The sequence below is a fragment of the Hipposideros armiger genome, unplaced genomic scaffold, assembly GCF_001890085.2.
Source record: "Hipposideros armiger isolate ML-2016 unplaced genomic scaffold, ASM189008v1 scaffold_925, whole genome shotgun sequence".
NCBI classification, from domain to species: Eukaryota; Metazoa; Chordata; class Mammalia; order Chiroptera; family Hipposideridae; genus Hipposideros; species Hipposideros armiger.
Window position 1 is genome coordinate 247,727 of NW_017732275.1, and position 12,957 is coordinate 260,683.

The window sequence follows — 12,957 nt, forward strand, 5'->3', positions numbered from 1 at the left end:
CTTTACTTTCTGTTGCTCATATATCCTTATTTCTATATCAAAATACTCTAGAATGCAAGCTCCATGAGGCCAGAGACTTAGAATGATGCCTGACATAGTAAGAAATCAATATGTATTTGCTAAATTTTGAACTCTGTTTTGAAACAAATTGTTTTAATTTCGTCTCATTTTTTTCTAGTAACTTATTTTTACTTTTTTTGTCTTTGTTTTTTCTTTGAAATTGTTAGATTGTCTAGGGATGTATTAGCTTTGTGGATTATATTTATATGTGATTGCAGAAATGCTTCATTTTTCTTTTAGACTTGTAGTAGAAAAAATTGAGGCAAAGTTGTGAAAGAAAGATTCTTGAACTTGAGATTAGAATCCTGATTCCATCATGTTGAAGCCTGGCAAATAACATCTCTGAACCTCAATAGACTCACCTATAATCACTTTTTAACAGGGTGGTTTACAAGGTTTTAATGAGATGATGTGTAAAAGTCCCTGGTTCATAGTAGATATTCAGTAAACATGCCTTGAGCAAGATAAAACATTTCTGATAGTAAAATGCTTTCAAGATAACAAAAAAGATTAAGAACCTCACTGGAAAGCAAAAAGCCTCTGCTCCAGTAGTACCACAGATTGGGATATGATTCCAGGTATATTACCGAACTACTATGTCTATTATCATCATTTGTAAAATGGGAAAATAATTTCCCCCACCTTGCAAAGTCCCTGTGTACTGTTAAAAATAAGACAACAGACCCCAAAAGAAGTTGCTTATGCTAAGCTGTACATCACCAAAGCAAAGACTTACTAATTACAGTTTTGGCTATCCCATATAAGAAAACTTAAATTAATTAATTAGAAATTGCCTGAATAGCAGTATTCTGCCTGATAGATCCTTGCCATCCCCTAATGGAAAGTAACCTTGTAATAACCATCTAGCTTTCTTGCCTATTATAATTTTCATGTTCCTGCTCTCCTCTGCCTATAAAAGTTTTTCATTTTGTACAACTCCTCAGAACTTTCTATCTGCTAGATTGGATGCTACCCAATTCAAGTCAATTTTTGCTCAAATAAACTCTTAAAATTTTAATGATAAACTTAAAATTTAATATAAAATTAAATTTTAATTTTAGTTTATCTTTTAACAGTGCATTAAATAGCTTAAAACATCATGATGATAAAGAATATTGTATAAGTCAACTTTTACTATTTTATTTTGTATGATAAAATGCTGTTTTAGACAATAGAATGAGTTGGTATACAAAACATTGTGTTGCCCAGCAGCTCGGGCACTGGAGGACAGGCAGCTGCCAAGCAGTCCAGCTTGGGAAGGTTCTCGGCACACCATAGCCCACAGGCACCCAGCATGCGCCCGCCCTGCCACTACGATGCCCAAAAGGAAGGTCAGCTCCACCCAGGGAGCAGTGAAAGAGGAGCCCAAGAGGAGGTTGGCAAGGCTGTCAGCTAACCCTGCTCCTGCAAAAGTGGAAATGGAGCCCCCCAAAAAGGGCAGCAAAGGACAAATCTACAGACAAAAAGTGCAAGCAAAGGACAAATCTACAGACAAAAAGTGCAAGCAAAGGACAAATCTACAGACAAAAAGTGCAAGCAAAAGGGAAAAAGGGGTTCTTTAGTACCATGTTGTTTAATCTCCATGTATTTAAGGGTTTTTCTGCTTTTTTTTTCAGTTGATCTCCAATTTCAAAGCATTTTTACCCAAAGCAATACACAGATTTAATGCAATCCCTATCAATAGCAGTTTTTAAATAAATAGAACAAAAAATTATCAAATTTATATGGAATCACAAAAGACCCTGAATAGCCAAAGCAATTCTAAGAAAAAAGTACAAGATTGGAGGTATCACACTCCCTGACTTAAATTAATACTACAAAGTGACAATAATCAAAACAGCATGATATTGGCAGAAAAAAGAGACACACAAATCAATGGACTAGAACTGGGAGCCCCCAAATTAATACACACACACACACACACACACACACACACACACACACACACACACACACCAGGGGTGCCAAAAAAATGTATACACATTTTAAACATTTTAAGTGATGTTATTTATGCTCAGGCAATAGTTCGCCATAATCAGAAGTGTCTGGATGCTGATGGTAACCACTTTGAGCACCTCTTATAATTGCAGAAGTTAAACGTGACTTGTACTCATCTTTTGTTATCAGTATATATTGAGTATTACATTTAATACAGTTTTTTCCTTTCTTAAAATGTGTATACATTTTTGGGGGCATGCTAAATAGATGATAGATAGATAGATAGATAGATAGATAGATAGATAGATAGATAATTTTTTGACAAGCCAAAAACATACATTGGAAAAAAGAAATCCTCTTCAATAAATAGTGCTGGGAGAATTGGAAAGCCACATGCAAAAGAATGAAACTAGATGGCTCTCTGTCATCATACACCAAAATTAACTCACAATGGATCAAAGACCTAAACATAAGACCCAAAACAATAAATTGCATAGAAAAAGCTACAGGTACTAAACGTATGGACCTTGGGTTCACAGAGGACTTTATGAATTTGACCTGAAAGGCAAAGGAAGTAAAAAGCAAAAATCAATGAATGGGACTATATCAAACTAAAAAGCTTCTGCACAGCAAAAGAAACCATCAATAAAACAAAAAAGCAACCAACCAAATGGGAGAAGATATTTGCAAACAATACCTCTGATAAGGAGCTAATATCCAAAATATATAAAAAACTCATACAATAAAAAAACAAACAATCCAATTAAAAAGTGGGCAGAAGGCCTAAACAGACACTTCTCCCAAGAAGACAAATAACCAAAAGATACATGAAAAAGTGCTCCATTTCACTAGCTATTAGGAAAATGCAAATCAAAACCACAATGAGATACCATCTGACACCTGTTAGAATGGCCATTATCAACAAGACAAGTAATAATAAGTGTTGGAAAGGCTGTGGAGAAAAAGGAACCTTTATACACTGCTGGTGGAAATGCAAATTTGTACAGTCACTATGGGAAACAGTATGAAGATTCCTCAAAAAATTAAGAAGGGAATTACCATGTGATTCAGCAATTTCTCTTTTGGGTATCTACCCCCGAAATTTGAAAACATTTATCTGCAAAGATATATGTACCCCTATGTTCATTGCAGCATTATTCACAGTGGCCAAGACATGGAAACCAAAATGTCCTTTAATAGATGATTGGATAAAGAAGTTGTGGTTCATATATACAATGGAATATTACACAGCCATAACAAAAGATGAAATACTGTCATTTGTGACAATATGGATGGATCTTAAGATTATCACGCTAAGTGAAATAAGTCACACAGAAAAGTCAAAGACTATGACTTCACTCATATGTGGCATATAAAAATGAAAAGAACAAATAGAGAAACAAAAACACATAGACACAGACAATAGTTTAGTGGTTACCAGGAGGTAAGGGGATAAAAGGGTAGTAAAAGAGTGTAAAGGGGGTCAAATATATGGTGATAGAAAGAGAACTGACTCTGGGTGATGAAAACACAATGCACTATATAGATGATGTATTATAGAAATGTACATCTGAAACCTATATAATTTTACTAACCAATGTTATTTAATAAATTTAATAAAAATTAAAAGGAAATAAAGGACGGAGGGGAGCAAATGGAAAACAGGCTAACCAAGTGGCTAATCAAGAAACTAAAGATTTACCTGCAGAAAACAGAGAAACTAAAAATAAGGAGAGTCCATCTTCTGATGATTCAAGAGAGAAAGAAACCAGGTCTGATTAATATCGTATACCATATCTTATCAGTATTGCCCATCTCCCTTCTTGTACAATCAAAAAAAAATTTTTTTTTAATTTCATTGGGAAATTGGGGGAGGGGAACAGCGTTGGGGAATCAGGGAAGGGGAACAGATAAGTTGCTGTCCTTTTGTTGTTCAGTCTAGTTGTGGAGAACGTCGCTTCACTGGCCCATGTTGGTATTATCATTTTGCTCTTCCCGGGTGAGGCAGTTGCTTGCCAGCCATTGGATGGCCGCTCATGGCAGCTCACAGCAGCTCGCAAAAGCTCAAACCAGCTGCCAGCCAGCCCCACTGCATCCTACGCCATCGCTTGCGACTCACGGCAGCCTAGCTCCAGGTCGAGCTGGAGTTGTTCACCATCTTAACTGTACAGGTCGCAGTGTCACTGGCCCTCATGTGGGATCCAAACCGGGGTCCTGCTGCTCAGAGCTGGCGTCCCAAGACAACTCCTAACCGAGCACTAATCAGCCGGCCCAACACTATTTTTATCAACTATGTTGTAAATGCAAGTTTTTTAGTAGCTCTAGAAACATTTTAAGAAGAAGGAAATCGTACCTCACCCCCCCACTTTGTTTTTTAAAGAGTTGAAATCATTTGCTAGTTGTTGTTTTTTTTGGTACAACCAGAAAATAGTGGGATTTTGAATATGGGAGGTTTTGATTGTCTTGGGTGTCAGCTTAATATTCCATAGATGGGGGGAGCTTTTTTTATCCTATAATACAAAGCATACTAAATGGCAATTTGGAGTCAGTCATGCACTTACTATTTCTTGAATATTTTTAATTACTTCTAGTCCCATGTTTTTGGCAGAATTGTTTCCTAAACAAAACCACTCCTAGACCTTGGCTCTCCCTGTAAAAATTTTGTGTACTCTGTAACATCTTTGATGGCAGTAGTCCAGTTTTCTTAGTAATTTTGTTAATGTGCTGTGAAAGATTGAAAATTTGAGTAGGTAGTGTATATGATACAAAATTGTGAATTAGTGGTACTTTGATGTAACAGCGTATCAACATTTGAAAATTTTGGTACTTGATATTCTATTAAAGAAAATGAGATTTCAAATTTTAAGCTGGAACATCACTGGAATAACTGTTTAGAAAAGAATCACAACTACATGACTTTTTAGGTTTTTGGTATGTACATTAAGAATTGTGTACAAATTGATATGTCTGTGCCTATATTCTCAAAATAGCCAATAAAATCTTGATTATAAAAGAAAAAAACTTTATCATGTTAATTAAACATAGGGTTGTGTTAACTCATTGGGTTGATTTTCCCTGAACATTCTATAGTCTTTATATTACAGTTACTATTAAGTAACACAGCTTGATAAATACTTCTATTATTCAATTTGTGTGTGGTGCTATTTTTGGTGAAGATAAATTATTAGAAATACACTGGTTCATAGGAATGGTATTCAGGAGCTTTTAATGTAGCTGTAGATAGATCAGACCTGCTTGTGAATATTTCTCTAAAGCCTGAAAATAATGACCACGTTTAGTTTTTGGTCTAACAAAAAATATCTGGGCCAGGCAACCCCAAGAAGGTTGCAAATTCCAACTCAGTAGGAGACTGACCTGTTCCTCAGAAAGATCATACTGCTATCAAAGTCCTATTTCCCCACCAAACACATAACTGAGCTGCAGATAAAAGTTGAGGTATCAGTGTTGGAGGTTGAGGAAGGAAGAAGAATTTATGAAAAAAGGAAAAAAAGTCTAGTAATCACTGCCTAATGAGGAAAAACAAGACAGTGATTAAATCAAATGTACTATAGATTTGCCTTGTATATTGTAAACATTATTTAGCTGTTTTCTTGCCTTTGTGACCCTAGAAAGCTATTCACATTGTTGTGTTTATTTACTTACCTGAAATAAAGGTGCAATAGGCATACTCTTCAGTTAAAATAGATTATTTTTAAAACCTCAGGTAGTAATTCCTGTGTGTATAATATATGAAGACTTTAAATTCTTGAGACCTCTCTCTTTCAACTTACAATATGACCACTAAAGGAATGATAGACTGGGTGGGGCAAAAAAAAAAAAGGAGAAGACTTTAAGCAAAAATCACTGTCATCTTGGGGTATACCTTTCCTGAATGATGCCCTCCCTCCTGTTCTCCTCCTGAATGATGCCCTCCCTCCTGTTCTCCTCATATTTATTTGCTTGTTTGTTTGCTTATTCCTTTTTTTTTGGGGGGGGGTGGAGGATTAATGTTAACAGAGGACTCCTTAGCAAATATTAAATACACTGAGGTGCATGCCAACATAAGGTTTTAGAATAGAATTCTTGAGGAAAACTCAGAATGAGTAAAGGGGGATCCTCTCACCTCTCTCCATGCCTAGGAAAGAAGAGAGCTAAACATGTAATAATTATGAAAATTAGGCTTAAGTTTATGAGCAGCTTAAAATTCCAAATAGAGCCAGAATGGTATAGAGATAAGGCTTGGGGACATGGAATCAGAAGACATTGGTGTCAGACGTGGCTGTACCACCTACAGTATACGTGACCTTGGAGAATTCATTTCCCCCCTGCAAGGCTCTCCATTTCTTTTTACTTACCATGGGATAATATATATTTTCTTATACCTCACAGGATTATTAATGAAACCAAATAAAATTATATGTGTAGAAGAACACACACACACACACACACACACACACACACACACACACACCAATATATATTGAAAATCTAACATGGTGGTTTTCATGTCTCCACAGAGGCCTGGGAAGCTCTGGAGGAGTCTTCAGAGCCGCCCATAGGCAGGTCTATGCTTCCCCTGTCCCAGGACAGCAGCTCTACTTTTATCTGTTTTATAGGATATTGACACTTACAATTTCAAGTCGTTGATTTTAAAGGTTCTGCTGCTAAGTACTGAGTTTGAAATGTACATACAACAGATATGTGTACACTTTTGTCATGATATCAACTGTAATTTGTTTAACATTATGTAAAAAGCACTGAAAACATCAAAGACACTGGCAAGAATGTATTGTGAACTGGACCAGGTGACCATATTTTAATACCTTTCAAACTTTTTAGTGTGAAAATAAGTTTATATTCTTAAAATGTATTGATGACTCCAAAGAGTTTACCTAGAAAATCCCCCAACACACAAGAATATACAAGCGTACATTCCGTAGCCACCAGAGTGATGATGTCATCGCTTCATGTAGCCTCTGAAAAGTTCACTGAACACTCATGAGACACTAAAAGTGACAAAAAACAACAATGTCTTAGTATTATTATGAAAATAAGTGTGACCTCCTGAGAGCCCTGATAGAGTCATAGGGAACGCCCCTCCAGGGGACCCAATTTCACACTTTGAGAACCACTGACTTATTATTTTGAAGGAAACACTAAGGCACTGAATTATACATTACGTCAGTTGTGTATTTTTTTCCATCTCTGCTTCAGGCTCAAAGGAAATTGGATTGATAAATGAGATTTACTTTGAGGTTTCATAAAATGTTTTCAGTAATATCTTCCTTCTTTAAACCTGTGTTTTAAGATCTTTAAAAAAGTATGGTGAGTTTCTTTTATTAAAGTGTAGCAGCCACTCATCTCTCTCATGAAGCAAAAATCAACCACCAGCTTCAGTTAAAAGGAAATTTGGACCTCTCATTTAAGCCATTGATAAAATGTTTTGATTTGATTACGGTTTTTTTTTTAGGTCTGTGTATTCTGAAAAATGGGCCTCTGTCAGTCAACAAAGCACTATTTCAGAAGGCTAGAGGTACAGAGCGTCGTCACTTGAGTGTACACACCTTCCTTTGAGAGAGCGGCTCCATTTTAAGTCATCCTTGAGCAAAGTATTGTAGTACTCAATTTCTTTAAATAACTAATTACAGTGCTTACTTAACGTTAAAGAGTACATTTTAATTGGTCACAATTGCCTGCTTTGTCTTAATTTTTTATGATTGTATGCCCATTTATAAGTAAAGACAAAAGCTTGTCAGTTTCCAAATGTACTTTCTCTGCTTCACTTGCAGGACATCTGTAGCCTGAATAGTTTTTAGTTCCTCCCAACAGGTCTCCTCTCAGCTGCTCTGTGTTTTTACATCTCTCAAGAGGGGTTAATTCTTTACAGCTGTATCCTGCCTTCTAAGAATCTCACATGTGCAAATTATTAATCTTTCTCTATTGCTACAGTAACTCCCCAGGCCATAAACACCCCCTACCTAAAACTGGCCCTTTTCCAAGAAAAACTTTGGTACTCTTTCCCTGAAAATATCATTTGGTCTGCTTTGGCTTATGTTGTTATTTAGAACAATTGTTAAGATACAGAAACTTCCAAACAATTATTTAGAAATAGAAACTTAATCTTCAGGTTTAAACCTCTATCCACTTTGATATAATTTGAGTCTCAATTTTACATTCCACTTATTTAAAAAAATCATGCTGCTTTTACTTTTCATGACTATACTTTTCAATATTTAAAAATTTTAGTATGATGCTAATTATATCAAATAGGACTTTTTAATAAAAAAATAGAGTGTGATCTTTCTGTCAGTGTAAGTCAATTACATTTTTTCCAATTTAACCTGCATGCATTTATAACTGCAATATAGGTCATGCATGTTTTGGTGTGTAAACATATTAATGCTCCTTTGTTAGGGAGAAAAGAAGCAATATTATGGTAAGACAATCTATATATTAATATACAAATATGTTGGCCAATCATAGCCCAGCTTCTCAATTTTTATATAAAATATACTTTATTCTAGATTTTTATATCCTTCAGAACTCGTAAGATGGCCACTGCTTGGCCATTTCTCTCTGCTGCTATGATCTACATTTTGACTTCTTCTCCATTCCCTAGCTACTGGGTGAATACTCTTATGATCGCTAGCCTTCAAAATAAATCATTTATTTTAGAAGTTAGATATGTCATAATAAAGCATTAAGAAATTCCAGGAATTGCATTTCTCCGTGATTACATGCCTCTAGTGGTGTTTCGAGGCACAAGGCAGAGGGACCAGTGATTTTTACCAGCTGACAAGTGCAATAATCCCCCAGAACTGCAAGGCCCGAAGCATCTTATTGCTGTTATGAAACAGAATTTATAAATAAAAATAAGGAAAACAGCCAGAGCCATGCACTTCCTGGGCTTCACTGACATTGATATGACAGCCAATCAGAAATTTCCATTTATGCCAAGACTGCCACACCAATAATTTTAGCAATAAAGCCTACTTTAAGACATATTAAAATGGTTTGCATCTAATATGTATTTAAAGACAAAGGAAGTTTAAAGGTAGGTTTGTTATAATTCAGACATACAATAATTTTAATATATACAGAAAACCTCCCTGTAGACCAATTAAAATGAGCTTCTAAACAATACTGTACTCTTAGTTCACATAATATTATAACTTAAGCCAGTAACATCTCAACATTTTTAGATAAGATGTATAAGAGTAGCAAAAAAGGATTAGGATAATAGTGATATTTGAATTGTATTTTATATTATTTCAACTGCATTTTAACAGGCTTTATGACTGAGAGGGAGTAGGAATGCCGAAACGACAAACTTGTGTAGATTATATTTTCATTACATGCATTATTTCAGTTTAAAAATGTCAGTTGCTTGTCATGTTAACTAAGAATGCATTCACTATTGTACATATCTAAAGCTGGAGTTAAACTGAGAATTTTGCAAAGGACAGATACAAAGAAGTGATTTTTCCTTCTCTCTGTATATAAAAATAGAACTTTCAGAAATGTCATGGCTGACACATTTAGCTGCTGGACATTGAAAATCCTCTTTCTGACTCACAACCTGTGACTGGAACTCTGTCAGAGTAATCAAGAGATGTTATACCATAGAGCACAAACAGTCGGCTTTGCTATTTGGCCTTGTTTTTAAAGCAAAAGTGATTTAAATTTGGACCATAACATAAATGTTTCTTATACTCCTTTTCTTTAAAAGTACAGAAAAATAATTAATTGTGCAATGTATTTGTACAGCTAATTATCTAATTTAACCAGTATTTTATGAGCATGTGGACTACTGAAACAGTATAACATAGTAAGAGAAAATATGACTGAATAAATATCTATCATGTGCTGGATTATTTTTCTGAGATCGCATTGCAATTAGTGATGACCATAAAGGAATACAATGAACCTTTAAAATACATAACCAGACTTCAGAAATTGAAAGGCAATTCTTGAAAAATATTTGTCTCCTTTGACCTCATGTGTAATTAGAATGCCTCTTTTTTCAAAAGAGATCAAGGAAATTATGACACACATTAATATATTTCCCACCAGTACTCTATACAAATTCAGAAAAGCTGGGTATTCAGGTATTTATTGTGTCTACAAGTGTTTCCACTTGTGTATGCTTTATATTTTTGTTTTTATTTTTTTAAAGGTTTTATTGGGGAATTGGGGGAGAGGAACAGCATTGGGGAATTGGGGAAGGGGAACAGACGAGTTGCTGTCCTTTTGTTCTTCAGTCTAGCTGTGGAGGACGTAGCCCCACTGGCCCATGTTGGTATTATCATTGAGCTCTTCCCGGGTGAGGCAGTCGCTTGCCAGCCATTGGATGGCCGCTCATGGCAGCTCACGGCAGCTCATGCCCGCTGCCGGCCAGCCCCACTGCAGCCTCATTGCAGCCTACACCATCGCCTGCGACTCACGGCAGCCCAGCTCCAGGTTGAGCTGTTGTTCACCATCTTAGCTGAAGAGGTGCAGCGTCACTGGCCCTCATGTGGGATCAGAACCTGGGCCCGGCTACTCAGAGCTGGTGTCCCAAAGCAACACCTAACCAACATTCCACTCAGCCGGCCCCACTTGTGTATACTTGAAAAAAGATTTTGTTATATTGTCAATTTTGTGAAAACAATATGACTGAATGGATATTAACATGAACATCCATAAAATGGATGAAATCAGACTAGATAAATTCTTAGTAAGGGTTCACAAAATCCTTCCTGATATTTAAAAATTACTATAAGGTGTGTCTTCTTGACTTTCCCTTATTTTCTAAAATAGCAATATTTAAACTTTTCAAGGTGAATAAATCACCTTAAGATATTTAGGTTCACTGATACAGCTGATTTAGAAAAAAATATACCAATCTTCAATAAGTAATTAATTTAGGATCTAAGTTTTATATATTTATACTTGTTGGAAAGGGCATCTTTAATAAAACTACAGAACCTAGTCATATTCATTCAAATAAAACAAAGGTAGGTTCATTTTCCCCCACATCCATATCTCTTAAGCCTGGTTGACTATTGGCCAAGCTAGAAAGTAAATGTTTCGTGATGTGGAAAGAATTGTGGCTTTATAATTAGATTCAAATTCTGCCTCTGACAATTACTAGATGTATGACCTTGAAAAAGTTATTTAATTTTTATCAGCCTATGTTTTCTCATCCTTATAATGGGGAAGATACCTAGCAGCTCATAAGCTGTGAGGTTTAACAAATCAGGTAATAACGTGATGTTAGTACAGTTTCTGGTCTCAAAAAGACACTTGATAAATTACTCTTTCCTTCCATGATTCCATTTCAAAATTCATTTTTTGTGCTTCCTTGACCAAATTGTAAGTGCCTCATTTTTCCTATGTCCGCATTTCCCAAGGATCTTATCTTCTGCCTATTAGTCCAAGTTCATCCAAATGAGCAATACCTCATTTTCCAATATTCCTTAAATGTATCTGTCCACTAGAGCATAACTCCTCTCACCCATTCTCTCTGGTTTTAATCTCTTTTAAGGAGAAGCTTACCATTCTAGGAAATAACAGGTTAATGTATTCTTATAAACTTAATGAATCACAGAGTCTTAGAACTTGAAAGGATCCACTAAATTAGAGATCAGAAAATCAAATGCCTGCAAGGCTAGGAAGATTCAATAAATGAGTAAAATAGGTTGGGTGAAAGCACATATGCATGTTTAAGACTGAAGAGTAGAACTGAAACCAACTAGAAGGACCTTGTATCTGTAGAGGGCAGTCATTACCCAACTCAAGCTGAGTATTGCCATGTGGAAATTTCAATGCTATATTGGGAAAGACTTTTGAGTATTTCAGGAAAAAAAAATTAAATCCAGATTTTTATGTGAAACATTTGATTAAAAATGTTGCTGTTGTTTAGAAACACTAAATCAAATATATCTACTAGCCAGACCCATAGAAGAGATTGCCATCTTAGAACATCTGTTAGATCATCTGATACTAATAACCTCATGTTCAGATGAAGACATTGAAGCCCAGAGAGCCACATTATTTTCCCAAAGTTAGTTAATGGCAAAACAAGGAGTATAACTCAGGCCTCCAGACCCAAGGATTAAGAATGCCACTTTCGGCCACTTTGCTTCTTTATTCCTCTCAACATATGAGTACATAGGATGTTTAGGAAACATATTATTTTCTTCAGCTCATAGGTGTGATATGTAATGATATTCTTTCCTTACACTAAAGAATCATCTAGTTCTCTAAGTTCCTAAATCTCTCAAGTGAATTGTGTGTATAGAGGATTTGGTCAAGAAATGATTGCCTTAATATTCAGAAAGAGTTTATATAGCTTCTCCAAATATGAGCTTAACTTTTCACCAACGTTACCACACTCCAGAGTTATTTATACTTTGGAATTATTTGCCTTGAATTTACCATTATGTTTCTAAATTACATTTTATGATTTTAGGACAATTTAATATTTCACACAGTACTCAATTACATAATTTAACTCTTTGAGATTAACTTGAAATGCTTTGGATTAGCTTATGTTTATGTATAATTTACTTGGTCAAATTTAGACTTTTAGAAATCAAACATTAATAAATATAAACATAATTCTTTGGAAATAGCAGTATGTCATATTTGTGTTATATGAAAATGAAAAAACAAACAAACGCTTTTGTTGGTTTGTGTATAAAGGTTTCTATATTTAGAGAATCACTAGACTCTAAAATCTAAATGCTGATTAGCAGTTTGTGAACAAAGTGAGGTAATTTTGTCATTTTTACCTTAGGGTAAATCATAAGTCAAATTTAAAATTCTAGTGGGCAAACTTCTTATATTATTATACATAGCTTGGTACTAGTCCTTAAATTTGAATCCTCTTAAGGCTTCTCATTTGAATATTTGAATTATAATGTGGCACACCTACATTTTCAACACAAAATTCAAACCTACCCTGGCCATGTACTA

General features: G+C 35.2%; 1 protein-coding gene across 1 annotated transcript; it reads left to right on the forward strand.

Annotated features, from left to right (window-relative positions):
* Positions 1–1,376: 1,376 nt before the first annotated feature.
* Positions 1,377–3,780, forward strand: LOC109375309 (non-histone chromosomal protein HMG-14-like). Its single transcript, XM_019630645.1, has 2 exons — positions 1,377–1,590; positions 3,638–3,780. Exons 1-2 carry the CDS (start codon positions 1,377–1,379, stop codon positions 3,778–3,780), a joined length of 357 nt encoding a protein of 118 aa, XP_019486190.1.
* Positions 3,781–12,957: the final 9,177 nt, after the last annotated feature.